Below are 17,673 nucleotides of genomic sequence, written 5' to 3' on the forward strand. Positions count from 1 at the left end.
TATACACATTAATATTTTTATAAAAGAAAATTTTAGTTATATATATATATATATATATATATATATATAGAGAGAGAGAGAGAGAGAGAATGAGAAATATGGAGAACCTTGGTACCAAGTTGCTTAAAACAACTTGGTAATGATGTGGCCTAATCTTGACCCTACATCACACCTCGAAGATAGAGCCTCAACCACCCTTCACCAACTCCTATGTAAATGTAGGATCAAGATTAGGCCACATCACTACCAAGTTGCTTGAAGCAACTTGGTACCAAGTTTCTCCATTTTTCTCTCTATATATATATATATATATATTCCTCATGTCCAATGTCGCCGTTCACCAAACCCTGAAGTTTGCATCACCTAATCTCTCCCCTACCCACCATGAAAACATACATGTATAATAATAATTAGACACTTTAAGATCAAGATTAGGCCACATCACTACCAAGTTGCTTGAAGCAACTTGGTACCAAGTTTCTCCATTTTTCTCTCTATATATATATATATATATATTCCTCATGTCCAATGTCGCCGTTCACCAAACCCTGAAGTTTGCATCACCTAATCTCTCCCCTACCCACCATGAAAACATACATGTATAATAATAATTAGACACTTTAATCACCTCCTAATAAAAGCCCCAAAAACATCATTACCAAAATAATACAAATATGATTCTTAACAGCGAGGGCCCACTACAGCCTAACGTATTAAAAACCAATTAATTAACCTTAACAATTATATTATTAGGTGACAATCTTAATCAAGTCGCTGACCTCTTATGATCCTTTTTCTTTTGTCCAACCCTAAAACCCTGAGCCCCCCACCCTCCTCTGATGGAACCCTAACCCTAGAAATCTGCAGCGGGGATTGTGGGCTTACTTGAATCCGGAGCTCAGGTTCTGTTCTTCATAGGTACCAGCCAGTTGACCCTCGTCCTCGAGCTCTTTTTCTTTAGAAAATCGGTAAAATTTCCAGTTCAAGTTAAGGAAACTGATTCAATCTGTGAAATCTGTGATTTTTTTCCGGGTATTTTGATGCATTAGCGGGTAGTTACTGAATGGAATTGTTGAGGTGCACAATTTCCCCTTGAAGAAAGATTTTTTTTTTTCTTTTCCTTTTGTTTTGTATTGAAGAAACCATGGACACAGTGAAAATTTACTTCTTCTACCATTGAAAGTGAAAAAAAGGGGGGTCTTTTGGTGCATTAATGTAAACATGAATCATTCTCATCACTGTATTAATTCCTAAGTTTTTACTTGCCAGGAACCTGGCTAGGGGATTTTGGTGGATGCATTGATCAAGGGAAAATTTTGTGTTTTCCCCGCAATACCTACTCTGAAAAGACAGTAAGTAATGATTTTTCTTTTTGATTCTTTCTGATGGGGCATTTGATTTGATAACTTTGTTTTTGAATCATGTGCTTATAACCATTACGCGAACTTGCATGCCAATAGATATTCTAGTCACTAGAATTGCATTCCCATTTGTTTCATTTAATTCTTGACTGTGAATTGATAATGGTGATCGATTAAGAAGTACATTACTTGATGGATCATAATTAACATATGGGCCTAACGTGTGAGGGGGATGTTATCAATCTTTCTTCGTGCATAAGTTCTATGATGATATTAGACGGAAAGAGGGGAAAAAGGGAAGGGAAGGGAAGAGAGAAAAGAAGAAAAAAAATTGCAATTCTTAATGTTGCTCCTTGATCTCCAGAAGATTACAGTAATTGAAGCTATTCTTTTACCACCTTCAAGTTCCTACGTACAATAATTGGATGGAAGAATGTTATAAGTATTGACATTCTTTATTTTATTTTTATGAATAAGGATTAATAGGCTAATACTCTCCCTTTAGTCGTTTTTTTTAATTTGTGGGAGGGAAGTAAGACACTCTCTTATCTTAGAAGTTGGATTGATAGCTGAAAAGTATAGGATGATGAACAGTTATATTTGATCTCAGAATTACTTTAGATCTGTCTATGGCAAAGCATAGCCCAAGTCCCATTATTTCTCATCCCCTTATTGATGAGAATAAAGATCATATCAACTGTTGAGATTCCTACCTGTAAACTTTCATGAATCAAGCTATATTGAGTGATGACTAGCTGTCTCTGGCACATTACAATTGCAAGAACTCCTGGTTTAGCTTGGAGTGGGAAGAAAGCTGATTGCTTTGTACATAACTACATATTGAATTCTACCTGTATCATGAATCAATTGATCTGAGTTCTTTTAATTTTTCTGTCTTATAAACTCTGAGCATTGTCAATATGGAAGTCTCCAATATATTACAGTTTCGTGCTTAGTACATTTCTAAATCCAGGAGAATCTCGCAAAGGTTCAATTGAAACAAATTCATCTGCTGATTCATCTTTCACTGCCGAAATATATCATTACATTATTATTACTGCTTTTAATATTATTTTTCCAGGCTCGTTATAGCCCATTTTACACAGTATTTTACAGATCAGTATCTGCTGGTTTTCTGCTCAAAGAAAGCCAAGACAGCTGCCTCTTTACCGAAGGCAGCTATGCTACGCACAGGATCTAAGGAAAGCCAAAATCATAACAACAGCAACAACAATAACAACAGCAACAACAACAGCAACGACCAGAAGGTTTATCCCCAACCCATGGATGAAGCTGTAAAACCTATAACAGAATCAATGGACAGTCTTATATCGAGAATCTTCAACAATGTTTCATCTCTAAAGGCAGCATATATCCAACTCCAGGATGCTCATACTCCTTATGACCCAGATAAAATCCAGGCTGCTGATAAACTAGTCATCGAGGAGCTCATGAAGCTTTCAGAACTAAAGCATTCTTATAGAGACAAGAACCCTAGACCTGCATCAACATCGCCTCAAGATTCTCCTCTAGCTGCAGAAATCCAAGAGCAGCAAAGTTTACTAAAAACCTACGAGGTAATGGTGAAAAAGTTCCAGTCTCAAATTCAGAACAGGGATTCTGAAATTATCCAACTACAGAAACAAATTCAGGAATCTAATCATAGAAAGATGAAGCTCGAGAAGAAACTCAAGCAAAGAGGCTTACTCTCCAAGGAACCCGAGGAGCTTGGACAAGAGAACCATTTCTTCTCAGTTGAATTAACCCCGGCTCTTTTCTCCTCTGCTGTAGAAACTGCTTACAAGTCCATCCATGATTTCTCAAAACCTTTGATTAACATGATGAAAGCAGCAGGGTGGGATCTTGACGCAGCAGCTCACGCCATTGATCCTTCAGTAGTTTACACGAAAAGGGCTCATAAAAAGTACGCCTTTGAGTCTCATATTTGCCAGAAAATGTTCTGTGGGTTTCAAGAAGAAAGCTTTTCTGTCAATACGGGAAACCTCAATGTTTCTTGCGAGAGTTTTTTCCATCAATATCTTGCCGTTAGAGCTATGGATCCATTAGATATACTCAGTCAAAGCCCAGATTCCATATTTGGGAAATTTTGCCGGAGCAAGTACCTAATGGTTGTGCATCCGAAAATGGAGAATGCCTTTTTGGGGAATTTGGATCAAAGGAATTATGTGACGAGTGGTGGGCATCCGAGGACTCCATTCTATCAGGCTTTTCTGAAGCTTGCTAAGTCCATTTGGTTATTGCACAGTGGGCATCCGAGGACTCCATTCTATCAGGCTTTTCTGAAGCTTGCTAAGTCCATTTGGTTATTGCACAGGCTTGCTTATTCTTATGATCCCAAAGTCAGGGTTTTCCAAGTGAAGGGAGGGAGTGAATTCTCAGAGGTTTATATGGAAAGTGTAGTGAAGAACTTAGCTTTAGACGAGGAAGAAGAAAAGCCCAGAGTTGGTCTCATGGTGATGCCTGGATTCATGGTCGGTGGAAGTGTGATTCAAGCTCAAGTCTATCTTTCTGGTGTTAAATCTTCTGAATGATGAGAGAGAGATCAATTGTTGCTTTCAATTACTGGCAGCATAGATCGTAAGAAGCGCTTCATATTATGTTCTCCGGTTAAAGTTGTGCAAGTTGCGAGAGATCGAAAGTGAAGATATCTTAATCTAAACCCGTATACGATGATGATACATCCGTGTTTGAGTAATATGGGAGTCCAGGAGTTCAGGAGGTTATCGTCATATTTGCTCGTTGAGTACTGAATGTATTGCTATTTTCTTGTACTGTACATGGTTATGTATTATGTAATGTTCAGTGCTCATTTATAGCTAACACTTTTTTGTTAGGTTTCGTTTGGATATCATGATGTTTTTCTTGTTGTGTTTTCGTTAAAAAAATACCATGGTGTTGTGTTCTCTTTAAAGTGTTTTCAAAACACTATGTTCATTGTTTTTTGTCAACACTAGTTTGACCCGTTACAACAATAGTAGTAAACATATTATTAATATATTATTTATTAATTATAATAAAATGTATTATAATTAAAATATTATAATATTTGTTTTATATTATTATAATATTTAAAATATTAAATATAATAGAATATAATATTGTATAATGTTTTATGATATTATATTATACTTTAATGTGACATATTATGTTATAATTATTACATATTATTTTCAAATAATAATATATTTAATTATTTTGGTATATCAATTTGCTATTGTTGTGTATTATATAATATTTTTTATCGTGGTTGTTTTATATCTTGTTGATTGCGGGTTGGCTTTCAAGTTTGCGGAGATCGTAATACGCAGGGAGACTAAAATTCCCAACAAAAACCACACAACATGAACAAGAATGAGTCACATTCGTAATAATGTGTGGGGATACCGTATACTGGGTAGGAAACCAAAAAAAAAAAGAAATTGGCGGATATACATCATAGAGAATTCTGCTTTTGTGGGATGAGATTATGTGGCTCATGAAAAGCACACCTTATCGCAGGCATGTCCAAACGGGCCGGCCCGGCTCGAAAAACTAGGTCCGGACCGGAAAATCAGGGCCCAGACTCATGGTTATGTTACCAATATAGGTATGCCTTGATAAGAAAAAAAAATCATGTCCATGTCTGTCAAAATCGGATATAGATCAGATAAAAGAAAATTCAGAATGTTTTCGCATTCTCAATTGCTGAGTTGCTACTCAGGAGGTTCACATGGTCTCCAAGTTGTTCCCTGGGGTTCATCCATCAGGGCAATGCCCTTTGCATACAGCTCTTTTCGAATCATGTCAGATTTGTCATATTCTTTGTTCTTTCTTGCTGAGCTTCTCTCCTCAATCTTCTCCTTAATCTGTTCCTCTGTAATCCCTGCTCTCTTAAGCGCAAGCCTTCTAAGTTGCTCCAAAACCTGGAAAATATTTAGACGTTTAAAAGAGTGTTTTCGTTATTAGCGATAAATTTCTTCGAACAAATGGCAAAATACCTCAGAACAAGGGGAAGAAGACCTAAGGCCTAGAGTACCAAGAACATCTTTGACTTCTTTTTCATATGCAATAAGATCTTTAAACAACCGTTGCTGCTGCTGCTTTCCCTGCAGATAGTTTAGTGATTGAGATTGTAAATTATGAGAACTCCATAGCCTGCCAAAGGATGCAATTAGCAAAATTATCAGATCATAAATCCTTTAGTAGACAGTGAATTTGATTAGTGATGGCAAACTTGACCCAAACCCATTTCCCCACCCACTAAATGACCCTTAAATAGTTTGTATCAAATTATTTGATACAAGATTTTTCTATTAAAGATAAATGGGTAATAAACGGGTGCGTATGTTTCTATTAAAGATAAATGACTCATAAATAATTTGTATCAAATTATTTGATACAAGATTTTTCTCAAAAAAGGGTTATTTTCACTTTGATGCCCTAAAGTTCTAACCTATTTTCAAATTTTAGTATCCTGAAGTTAAAATTTGCCCATAAGGTTTTTGACCCTTTGAAGGAGCATTAACATTGTTAACGGTGAAGGCATGAAATGGTATTTCCACCCATTTATTTTGACCCTTTGAAGGAGCATTAACATTGTTAACGGTGAAGGCATGAAATGGTATTTCCACCCATTTATTACTGTTTTTTTTTAACATGCTACCCAAATTTCCACATTTCGCAACACTGCATTCCCAAAATTCTGATAAGCAAATATTCTTTTGCATATGGGTCAGGAGAAGAAACCAAATGGAGAGGAATCCACGAAGGATTCTCTCTTAAATAGAGGAAGAAAAAGGAAAAGGAGGCTTCGAAAGAATCCTTTTAAATCGAAGTATATACTATGTAAATTTAATCAAATGATAATCGCATGATCGAAGTTAGATGGAAACTCCAACGGTCACGTAGTAAAAGGTATCATCATAGTGTAATGTAAGTGAAACTTAAGGATATATTTTTGACATAATTAAATTTCAAGCTACTAAAGAGAACGGGAAGAGTTCTAGAGTGAAGATATCTCAAGCAGACAGAACAGTTTACCCTGAACTTTTTCAAAGTGCCATTTATTGCCTTCAGTAGGTTCTCAAGCTTATCCAAAACAAATAGCTGTATCCAGAACAGTTTACCTTGTTTTAGTGTATCCATTTATTGCCACTTCACAATCATGTAGAGTCTGCATATATTTTGATTATGTTCTTACGTATGTATACGAAAAGATAACAAGAAAGTATTACATTTACCATTTCTTCATCTTATATGATACCATCCCATGAACAATAATTAATACTTGGTTCTTTACAAATTTATCAAAATTTTGAGATATATGTATATATTTTTTATCGACTATCGATTCACGCATGATTGATATTTCATACTATTGATGATACCAGGATAATGTAATTGAGAATGTGTTCAATTCGTGCAGGGTTGTCAGAGATGATGATGTTTCTCTTAGAATAACACACTGTGGAGTATCACCATACAGTTTTGAAGCATAATTGAGAAATACTCACTTATAGTTTTAGCATGATATTATCTCCAATCACATCATTTCATAGTTGGAAAATACTCTCAACATGAGAAAAACTTTACACGACAATTGGAGTACAGGGCTTAATCATTCCCGTAATTTTTTTTTCGTTTCACCTATACATATTTGGACCATACCAATGCATATAGTTGATCTCTATGTATGCACTGAATCATTGGGTGAGTGACATAAAAGATTACTAAGTACATAAATCCTTTTGGTACATGTATTGATTTCTTTAATCAACATTTCAGGCATGAGATTGTTGGAATTGTCACAGAGGTTGGTTCCAACATCAAACGTTTCAAAATTGGTGATCACGTCGGTGTTGGTACATACGTAAATTCATGTAGAGATTGCCAATATTGCAACGAGAAACAAGAAGTTCATTGCTCAAAAGGATCAGTTTTTTACTTTCAACGGATTAGATTCGGATGGAACAATCACAAAAGGGGGATATTCAAGTTACATCGTAGTACATGAGAGGCAAGGATTTCTTCTTCTCCGATTTATAAAGTTTAGGGGAGTTTCGTGAAATTTAACACTACTGAGTTCTTTACCCCATTATGAATCAACAGGTATTGTTACATTATACCTAGCGGTTATCCACTGGAAAAGGCAGCACCATTACTGTGTGCAGGAATTACAGTGTATTCACCTATGATACGTCATAATATGAAGCAAGCGGGTAAATCTCTTGGTGTTATTGGTCTTGGTGGCCTAGGTCATATGGCGGTAAAATTTGGAAAAGCGTTTGGTTTAAAAGTTACTGTTTTTTGTACTAGCAAATCCAAAAGAGAGGAAGCTTTGAAACTTCTCGGAGCAGATAGATTTGTTATATCATCAGATGTTCAGGAAATGCAGGTACGTTTATCGTATATCACAATATTTTGATCCCAACTGTCATGGATGTTTTAGATTTTCCATTGTTCTTCATGTACTTTTTCGTGTTTTTCATTTCAGTCTTTAGAAGGTACCCTTGACTTCATTGATGACACTGCTTCTGGTGATCACCCTTTTGATCCTTACAGGTCACTCTTGAAAATTTATGGGGTTATGGTGCTTGTGAGTTTTCCTGGTGAGATCAAAATGAGCCCTGCAAGTCTTAATCATGGTATCATTTTGGCTCTGAATCTTGATCAACTCCACTTCTTCGAGCTTGTTTCTATAATTTTTGGATACTAAATATCTATTGAATATTTGTGACAGGTGCAAAAACTATTTCAGGGAGCACAACAGGCGGTACAAAAACAAAAGATACACAGGAAATGCTAGAGTTTAGTGCAGCCAACAAGATTTTTCCAGAGGTTGAAATTATTCCGAGTCATCAGTATATAAATGAGGCACTTGAGAGAATGATCAAGGAGGACGTGAAGTATCGGTTTGTGATTGATATTGAGAACTCCCACAAGTGAAAATTTGATATTTCGATGTCTACCTTGGAAAACATACCAAAAAATTATCCATCGAGTGAATAATACTACAATGGTATTTGTTTTAAATACTTATGGAGTGACAGATCCTACAATAGTATACAAAAGATACGTCAAACTTTCAATGAAGTTTTTGTTTTGGATACTATCCTTTATGCCTTGTGTAAACATTCTTTGGTCTTCGATGTGTTGCCTCTCATGACTCAACCTGTTGCTCTACTATTGAGTGGATTTCAGTGGTACACAAAGCTCAGTAAGAATCATTAGCATATAAATTAAACTGACAGTTCTCCAATATCTTTGGACCAATCCTAGCGTATGAAACTCACATTCATTGACAAAAAAGAAAATGGTAACTACTTTCGTGTTGCTTCACAAAACAACGCTGAGAGATTCAGCCATGGAGCATATTTCACATCACATCCTCAGAAATCCATTCAGGATACATCTTTCTAATATTAGAAGCCACCTCCTAAACTTCTGACGAAGAAAATAAATTGGACATCAAAATTTTTATATATAAAAAAATCGAAAAGGCTCAAACTTCTCATGCACTATCAAGGCAAAATTTAAGGTATTCACGTCCCAAAAGCTTATTCGATATAATTCACATGATGCAGATTTCAGGAAATCCAACTGCAACAAAAGATTAAGCACCATATTTTTGTCAAATACAAAACAAAACGCAGTTAAGAAACTCTGATATCAGTAAACTCCATCCAAGAGTACTATGAAATATGGCTGACAAAATTAAGTGGCCTCCAAGAACACTCTTAACGACCGACAAACTTCTTCAGAAGGGACGCGAATCCCATAGTAGGCCAATATCTGAGGAAAGATGCATCTTGCTTAGGGATGAACTGTAAAGATGGACCTTGCTTAGTGATTAGTTGTAAGGTTGCCCCTTGATTAGGCGTTTCAGAGGACCTACAAACATCATTAAACACAAAAACATCATAATGGGTTACGCTAATGATGACCATTAATGCAAAAAGGCAAGAACATGAAAGTGCTATGCAAGTTCTTTGAACTTGGTGAAAATAAGCAGAATGTGAACATTGTAAAACCAACAGGGCCATCACTTGAACTACTTTAAGCAGGATTCAGACGTACAACTGCATGTGGGTACTAACAAAAGGTAAGTGTAAACATTAAAACTGAGATGAATAATTGGAAAAGGATAATATAGAGGCCCTATGTAGAAAATCTATATAAAGAGGAAGCAGAATGCAACATTTATCCCATTACAAATTTTGAACTTGATAATTGCATTGTTAATGTACTGATTCGCGATTAAATTAAATCGATTTAGTAGTTAGGTTGCATCAACAATTTTAACAGTTTGCTCCTTTTTTCCTTTTTTTTTTTTTTTGATTGCACCAGTTTTTATATATTGTTTGCATTGACTAAAGATTAATAGTGGATACACGTCGCATTTTGTTTCCTCACAATATGATTTTCTATAGAGAGCCATAGATATGATTTTTTTTCAAGTAATTCCACCATTTGTTTGGTTACCGGAAATTTGGCGAACAAAGGGAAATACGAGAAAATTCTGGCTACAAATTTCATTGAGGTTATTGAACATATCCCTTCTAATGTGTATGAATCTGTATATTTTTCAGTTCTTTTTTTTCTCGCTACTACACCATTCCATTTTTATCAATTTGTAGAAAACAAAAACAGCCTGAAAGCGCACAATCAACAATAAAACCTTTGGGTTCAGCGCAGCTACTAACTGAATCAACAATATGTTGAAATGACATTGACACCAATGACAACTACTATTACAACGACCACTTATGATATTATGATAATCATATGGATATTATAAGAGTTCTCATGATATATACAACGACCACACCCAGGATTTTGTGTGACTTTTAATACAAAGATGCTATATGGCCCCATTTAGTGTTTGTCTTACCAAAGATATACTCAACAAATTAATGAATATCCTCTAACCAAACCAAGAATGAAACTACCAAACATCGAAGCACATAAAAAATACAAATATGCATTGAAGAATATGTGTACTTGCAAGCTTACTCATAAGCTAGGGTAGAATAGCCTTGTCGCTGCTTATGCTTAGGATTGGCAGTGCATAATACATAAACTCTCCCGCGGCGTTTCACGGTTTTACAAAATTCGCACATCTTCTTCACTGATGAACGAACCTTCATGGCTAAATCTGAAAATTTTCAAGGTTATTGACTATGAAAGATTAAAAAAAAATTCAATAACAGTTAGAGCATCCTCGAATTTATTCAAATTTTTTAAGAATTAATGTCTAACAATCTTCAAGCTATCAACAGAACTTATGTCTCGTTTGGTACGCAAGAATTATGTCAAGTGAGAATGGAATAGAATGAACGTGGGAATGGAATGCTCACTCCCATTCTCACGTTTGAATAGATTAGAGTATGACGCTGGAATGACAAAGATTGGGATGGGCTACTAATAGGTGATCAGGACATACTTAGAAGTTATTATAATTTTTTTATTCCCATTTACCAACTCATTGGAAATATTCATTTTCAAATAATGCAGGAATTGATGAGAAGTGAGAATGAGAAGTTAGAATTGGCATTGTCGTGTGTTTGGTAAGCATGACTGAGAAGTTGGAATTGGCATTTCCGTGTGTTTGGTAAGCATGAATGAGAAGTTGGAATTGGCATTCCATTATCAGTCACATTCCCGCATACCAAACGAGGCGTTAAAGCGTCGTTCATATGAAAATGTTCCTATAACATCCTTTTATTGATTTTGCCCTACATACAATCTCATGGAACACAAGCAAAATAAATCTGGATTTATAGCTAAAATTACACGAAAATTCCCTCTTTATTATCAATAATATCTCCAAGCCAAGTCTTGAACGTGAATCGTGAGTGATTAGCGATCTAGGGTTTGATCGATTAGGGTTTAAGTGTGACCACCGGTCCAATAAATAATCAAGGCCGGGTTGAAAGAGAAGATGTTTTCTGGCTTGCGGTGGCATTATCTTCTCTTTAAGGGGGTTTAGTAGGGCTGCGCAAAAATATAGGTATCCGAGAAATATATGTGTCCATATCCGTTAAGATTTATAACCGATATGATATGGGAACAAATAGTATTATGTAGTTAAATATTTGAATCCGTATCAGAAATATCTGGATATATATTGGTCATACTGTTGCAACAATTTTAATTATTATATTAATGGCTTTAAGATTAATTTTGATGATCAAGATTTCTAATCTTAGCTTTTCAGTTATTACGAACATATTAATAAACTCTCTTGTATCATGTGAACTGTATTTTTGAATATTACCTAATTTTCTCATATCTGTTTTGTATCTGCATGTCTATTCTCTAATGTATCTTCATGCATATTTGTTTCCGTATCAAATTTTAGCGAATATGGATATGATTTTTTTTCTTACGGAGGCATACATATCCGTATCAGTATCCGTGATTGGTTAGCGGATACAGATATGGTATGTATCATTCTAATAGGTGAATTACATTAAACCCTCGATAACTTTCAAAATACCTTTCTAAATTGTTTTCTAACCCTATATGGGGCTTAACTGTGAAATGTAGAAAGTTATTGGGGTTTTAGTGTGCTTGTGAAAGTTCATTGGGGGACAGGGCGACAGAATGATTAATGGAGGCCCATTTGGCGATAGCGGATCGGGTATCTACTACTCGAATCGGGGCGGGTTGAGGAAATTAAACCGCCGCAAGCCCTTCTCCGGTTTTCGCTTCTCACTTCTTCTCAAATCTTTGGTCGGCGACGTTTCATTGCTCGAGATTCAAAAGCTCTGCAGGTTTTTATCTTCACAATTAACTCTCAATTTTATCTTTTTTTCTCTTCATAGTTTAATTTGGATACATGTTTTTATTTCGAAGATAAGAAACATTTGATTATTTATTGGACCGGTGGTCACACTTAAACCCTAACCGATCAAACCCTAGATCGCTAATCACTCACGATTCACTTTCAAGACTTAGCTTGGAGATATTATTGATAATAAAGAGGGAATTTTCGTGTGATTTTAGCTAAAAATCCAGAATTATTTTGCTTGTGTTCCATGAGATTGTATGTAGGGCAAAATCAATAAAAGGATGTTATAGGAACATTTTCATATGAACGACGCTTTAACGCAATTAGTATAAACGAACCCGATTGCTATTACAGATCCGCAAGGGATGAGATCAGATTTTGTGCAAAATTATCTGTACAAGGCATAAAGAAGTAATCTTTAGCAATTAGTATAAATTAAAAATCTTACATTTTGATGACTCGAGAGGGAAGACAGTCGAGGGAGGAGTAAACGGCGATCTCCGAGGGGCTACGAGCTTCAAGGGATGACGAACTTCGAGGGAGGAATCGACGACGAGCTTCGAGGGAGGAGTCGACCACGAGATTCGAGGGACGACGAGATTCGAGGGAGGAGCGAACGACAAGCTTCGAGGGAGAACAGTGAAAACCCTAGCCCTAATATCCACTTGGAGTCGGATCTGAAGGAGGAGGCTGCTAGAAGCGAAGGAGAAAAAGTGAACAAACCCACTCTTTACTCTTACCCATTTTATATGGGTAGCATTTGTAAATAAAAATTTAGATAAGTAATATTTACAATAAGTTTAATTAATAGGACTAAAATGTAAAAATGTATCGAATTGTTAATTAATTAACTACCGAATTGAACATACGTTTGATTAAATTCTAGTTATTTATATAAGCTGAACATTGAAAATTATACCCGCCAGTTAGCCCTTGTCCTCAAGCACTTTTTCTTTAGAAAATCCGTAAATTTTCCAGTTCAAGTTAAGGAAATTGATTCAATCTGTGAAATCTTTGATCTTTTTCGGGTATTTTAATGCATTACATCATCTCCAACCCATTGCACCAAAATGGTACAAATTTTGCATCAAAATGGTGCAAAAGTCACATCAAACAGTAATACATCTCCAACCCATTGCACCATTTTTTGCACCAAAAAAAAATATTCTCAGTATATTCTCACTTTATTCCCTTTTATCTATTTTTATATTAATTGAGAGGTAAAAACAAATATTTAAAAAATTTTAAAAAAAGTGAACAGTAATGGGGCGGATGAACAGTGCGACGCCATATTTGGTACAGCACTGTTCATTTGCACCAAAATGGAGCAGAAAATGGGGCTGGATTGGAGAAGGAACAGTGCAACAAAAAGCACTGTTTGCACCAAAATAGGGCTGGGTTGGAGATGCCCTTAGCGGGTAGTTACTGAATGGAATTGTTGAGGTGAACAATTTCCCCTGAATGAATCTTTTTCAGGAAGAAAGATTTTTTTTTTTTTTTTGAGGAAATTGCTTCCAACCCCCAATTTCCTTGCAAGTATTCCCTCCACCCTCAAGACTTTTTCAACGCTCCCAAAACCCCCAAAATTGAACTCACTGAGCCCAAAACACAAAATCTAAGAATTTTAAACATGTGAAGACTATAATACCCTTTCTTTCTCTCTCTCTCTCTCTCTCTCTCTTTTTTATGATGTTATTGTGATAATTTGAAATGTATCAGAAGACTATAATACCCTTTCTTTCTCTCTCTCTATTTTTCATGATGTTACTGTGATAATTTAAAATGTATCAAATATTATTCTCTAAAATTATGATGATTTCAACTAGAGTTGTGAATTTAATCACATGTTCTCAACAAAATTCGCCTATATCCAAAGAAAATTGATTGGTTTTTATTCTTCGCACGTATCTTCTTTAATATCCATTACAAGCAAACACAAATTTAGTTATGGGTTTCTTAAAATCCATTATAGGTATCACGATTAATCCACAAACCAAACAGCCCTTAAGTACTATTAAGTTTCCATTTGCAAGGCAAAAAAATTAAAATATTTTATTAATATTTTCCCCTAATTTCCATATATAGAAATTAGAATTTGTAGGAAATCTCTACTTATCTCTCCAAATTTCAGATGCCAAAATGCTACGCTTACATGATGTGACGTAAATTAATAGTGAGTTAAAAGGAAATGAGAAAAGTTGGTAAAAGTTTTATTAAAATTTTATTCAACCAAAGGAAAGCGAAATGCTATAGAGTTAAATTAACAGCTGGTAAAAATCAAGAAGTAAATAAATTACAATATCATCTAACAACTCGGATAAAATTGTCTCAACCTATATGGATAACAGTGAAAGACAAAATGTATGAACTCTCACTGTGACTAGTTTAATGGACTCTCGGTGCAAACGTGTCGGATATGGATCAAATATGACAGTTTCGATATCCATATCCACTTACCAACCAACTCATGGTTATGTTACCAATATAGATATGCCTTGATAAGAAAAATATCATATCCATGTCTGTCAAAATCGGATATAGATCAGATAAAAGAAATTTTAGAATGTTTTCACATTCTCAATTGTTGAGTTGCTACTCAGGAGGTTCACATGGTCTCCAAGTTGTTCCCTGGGGTTCATCCATCAGGGCAATGCCCTTTGCATACAGCTCTTTTCGAATCATGTCAGATTTGTCATATTCTTTGTGCTTTCTTGCTGAGCTTCTCTCCTCAATCTTCTCCTTAACCTGTTCCTCTGTAATCCCTGCTCTCTTAAGTGCAAGCTTTCTAAGTTGCTCCAAAACCTGGTAAATATTTAGACGTTTAAAAGAATGTTTTCGTTATTAGTGATAAATTTCTTCGAACAAATGGCAAAAACTCCGATCATACCTCAGAACAAGGGGAAGAAGACACAAGGCCTAGAGTACCAAGAACATTTTTGACTTCTTTTTCATACGCAATAAGATCTTTAAACAACCGTTGCTGCTGCTGCTTTCCCTGCAGATAGTTCAGTGATTGAGATTGTAAATTATGAGAACTCCATAGCTAGCCAAAGGATGCAATTAGCAAAATTATCAGATCATAAATCCTTTAGTAGACAGTGAATTTGATTAGGGATGGCAAACTTGACCCAAACCTACCCACCCGCCAAATGACCCATCCAAACCCACTCATTTAGTTAAATGGGTGTGTATTATTTCTATTAAAGATAAATGGGTCATAAATAATTTGTATCAAATTATTTAATACAAGATTTTTCTCAAAGAAGGGTTATTTTCACTTTGATACCCTAAAGTTCTAACCTATTTTTAAAATTTAGTATCCTGAAGTTAAAATTTGCCCATAAGGTTTTTGACCCTTTGAAGGAGCATTAACATTGTTAACGGTGAAGGCATGAAATGGTATTTCCACCCATTTAATAATGTTTCTTTTTAACGTGCTACCCAAATTTCCACATTTCGTAACACTGCATTCCCAAAATTCTGATAAGCAAATATTCTTTTGCATATGGGTCAGGTGAAGTAATTAAATGGAGAGGAATCCACGAAGGATTCTCTCTTAAATAGAGGAAGAAAAAGGAAAAGGAGGCTTCGAAAGAATCCTTTTAAATCGAAGTATATACTATGTAAATTTAATCAAATGATAGTCGCTTGATCGAAGTTAGATGGAAACTCCAATGGTCACGTAGTAAAAGGTATCATCATAGTGTAATGTAAGTGAAACTTAAGGATATCATTTTGACATAATTAAATTTCATGCTACTAAAGAGAACGGGCAAAGTTCTAAAGTTAAGATATCCCCAAAGAAAAGCTTAAACAATTGAAAAGAAGAAAAAAGCACTAAACAGGGTCTCAAGCGGACAGAACAATTTACCTTGAACTTTTTCAAAGTGCCATTTATTGCCTTCAGTAGGTTCTCAAGCTTATCCAAAACAATAGCTGTATGCAAATCATCACACATAGAACCGAGGAAATCTTCATGGAATTCCTTGACTAGTTTCTGGGCTTCAGCAGAGACTTGAGTTTTAGAGTTTATTACATCACGAAAAGGTGCTACTGCCACTTCACAATCATGTAGAGTCTGCATATATTTAAAAAGGCATTATAATGCAAGCTCTATGTAAAACAAAACAGTAAAATATAAAATATAAGAATACCTGGTACATGTAAAAGACACGGTCAGATGCTGTGTCCAGCTGCCTATCAGAATAATTAACATCTGACCGATAATGGGTGCGCATTAAGAAAAATCTTAGAGCCAATGGATGATAACTTGCAATAATCTGCAACAAAACAATGTTTATTAACAGAAATAAAAATGCACTGAAAATCAAACACAGTTCATGAATCCTTACATCACGAATTGTGAAAAAGTTGTTATCTGATTTGGACATCTTTTGATTGTCCTTGTTAACAAAGCCATTATGCATCCAATAATTTACTTTGCTCTCAGGACAAGCAGCACGACTTTGTGCAATTTCATTTTCATGATGAGGAAATATCAAATCCATTCCTCCACCGTGAATATCAAATGATGGGCCTAAGTAGTGCGAACTCATGGCACTGCACTCTATATGCCATCCTGGTCTTCCGGGGCCCCACGGGCTTTCCCAACTTGGCTCTCCAGGCTTTGCAGACTATTACAATGCAGTACCAGTTAGATACAGGATGACTATTGACAAAGTATGAGAAAAACAATGACAAGAATCTTACTTTCCATAAAGCAAAATCTGCAGGATTTTTCTTTCTTGTATCAATGGTGACACGTCCACCTCCACCTGCACGGTTGTCATCCAGTTTCCTCCGAGACAAGCAGCAGTAATCGGGAAAGTTGTCCACAGAGAAGTAGACATCTCCCTCAACGACGTAGCCACAATTGTTATCAATAATCTGCAAGGGAGCCACAGACAAGGTCTGAATAAAAAAATAAGATTTCGTGCATGTATGCAATTGATAACAAGTTTACAGGAATCATTTTTTATTCATGTTGCACATATGATGAAATATGTTGATAGAATTGTGCAGCTCATATGAAAAGTTGGCTGAGACGCCTGTGAACGTACTCAAAATGGAAATGAGATCTTAGCATACAACAAAAACAATGTGAAACCAACAGAACTGCAGATGGGAGGGATCCAAATTTGCAACTACAGATAGAAAAGATGAAAAAACCAAGAAAATGGCATTTATGCTTTTCATGAAACAACTAACAACTCCCTCAATAATGCAGTGGCACAGAATTAAGATATCTTAGCCATGGCAGATCAAATGCACATTGTCATGTTGCCTTTAAATATTCCCAAATAAGTATATGGAGGGGGGGAAATTACCTTAGTTATCATATTTTTTATCTGGTCCATGTGATCAGACACACGAGGCTCATGTGTTGGTGGCAGGCATTGCAGTTCAGCCATATCCTTCAGGAATTCATTGGAAAACCGGTTACTCAAACTTAATGGATTTTCACCTGCCTCGTTTGCTCTTTTAATAATCTGCAGACAGCCCCTTGCATATGAGTATAAC

At 35.6% G+C, this 17,673-nt stretch overlaps 3 protein-coding genes and 1 pseudogene across 8 annotated transcripts in view; 2 read left to right on the plus strand and 2 right to left on the minus strand.

Moving 5' to 3' along the window:
- Positions 776-3,927, plus strand: LOC109825467 (IRK-interacting protein-like). 6 transcript variants are annotated; one of them, XM_020392325.1, is made up of 4 exons: positions 776-968; positions 1,270-1,352; positions 2,443-3,615; positions 3,685-3,927. In XM_020392325.1, exons 3-4 carry the CDS (start codon positions 2,543-2,545, stop codon positions 3,911-3,913), a joined length of 1,302 nt encoding a protein of 433 aa, XP_020247914.1. In that variant the 5' UTR covers positions 776-968; positions 1,270-1,352; positions 2,443-2,542; the 3' UTR covers positions 3,914-3,927. The 6 variants fall into 6 exon arrangements, with proteins under 6 accessions (XP_020247914.1, XP_020247908.1, XP_020247912.1 ...); XM_020392319.1 differs by having other exon boundaries at positions 2,468-3,615; XM_020392323.1 differs by having other exon boundaries at positions 2,478-3,615.
- Positions 5,075-6,506, minus strand: LOC109825452 (cysteine--tRNA ligase, chloroplastic/mitochondrial-like). The gene is made up of 3 exons (XM_020392306.1): positions 6,402-6,506; positions 5,360-5,467; positions 5,075-5,284 (listed from the first exon to the last, which is right to left on the minus strand). The coding sequence occupies exons 1-3, from the start codon at positions 6,504-6,506 to the stop codon at positions 5,075-5,077; spliced, it is 423 nt and encodes a 140-aa protein (XP_020247895.1).
- Positions 7,084-8,306, plus strand: LOC109825453 (annotated as a pseudogene).
- LOC109824992 (cysteine--tRNA ligase, chloroplastic/mitochondrial-like) overlaps positions 14,389-17,673 on the minus strand; it is a 12,456-nt gene continuing 9,171 nt past the window's right edge. The window contains exons 3-9 of the mRNA XM_020391648.1: positions 17,481-17,642; positions 16,864-17,040; positions 16,506-16,787; positions 16,308-16,433; positions 16,025-16,231; positions 15,041-15,148; positions 14,389-14,955 (exon numbers count right to left, since the gene is read on the minus strand). Of these exons, the coding sequence (XP_020247237.1) occupies positions 14,746-14,955; positions 15,041-15,148; positions 16,025-16,231; positions 16,308-16,433; positions 16,506-16,787; positions 16,864-17,040; positions 17,481-17,642 (1,272 nt within the window). The 3' untranslated portion in view covers positions 14,389-14,745. The remainder of the gene's footprint in view (positions 14,956-15,040; positions 15,149-16,024; positions 16,232-16,307; positions 16,434-16,505; positions 16,788-16,863; positions 17,041-17,480; positions 17,643-17,673) is intronic.

Source organism: Asparagus officinalis, chromosome 10 (assembly GCF_001876935.1).
Source record: "Asparagus officinalis chromosome 10, Aspof.V1, whole genome shotgun sequence".
Taxonomy (NCBI): Eukaryota; Viridiplantae; Streptophyta; class Magnoliopsida; order Asparagales; family Asparagaceae; genus Asparagus; species Asparagus officinalis.

What these genes read in the sequence shown, in the direction of transcription:
- LOC109825467 (XM_020392325.1), top strand. Translation starts at nt 2,543, where the DNA reads ATGCTACGCACAGGATCTAAGGAAAGCCAAAATCATAACAACAGCAAC. An exon ending in AAGCTTGCTAAGTCCATTTG is followed by an intron (nt 3,616 to 3,684) that starts GTTATTGCACAG and finishes TAAGTCCATTTG; the next exon opens with GTTATTGCACAGGCTTGCTT.
- LOC109825452 (XM_020392306.1), bottom strand. Translation starts at nt 6,506, where the DNA reads ATGGATACACTAAAACAAGGTAAACTGTTCTGGATACAGCTATTTGTT. An exon ending in GCACTTTGAAAAAGTTCAGG is followed by an intron (nt 5,468 to 6,401) that starts GTAAACTGTTCT and finishes AACTATCTGCAG; the next exon opens with GGAAAGCAGCAGCAGCAACG. An exon ending in CTTCTTCCCCTTGTTCTGAG is followed by an intron (nt 5,285 to 5,359) that starts GTATTTTGCCAT and finishes AATATTTTCCAG; the next exon opens with GTTTTGGAGCAACTTAGAAG.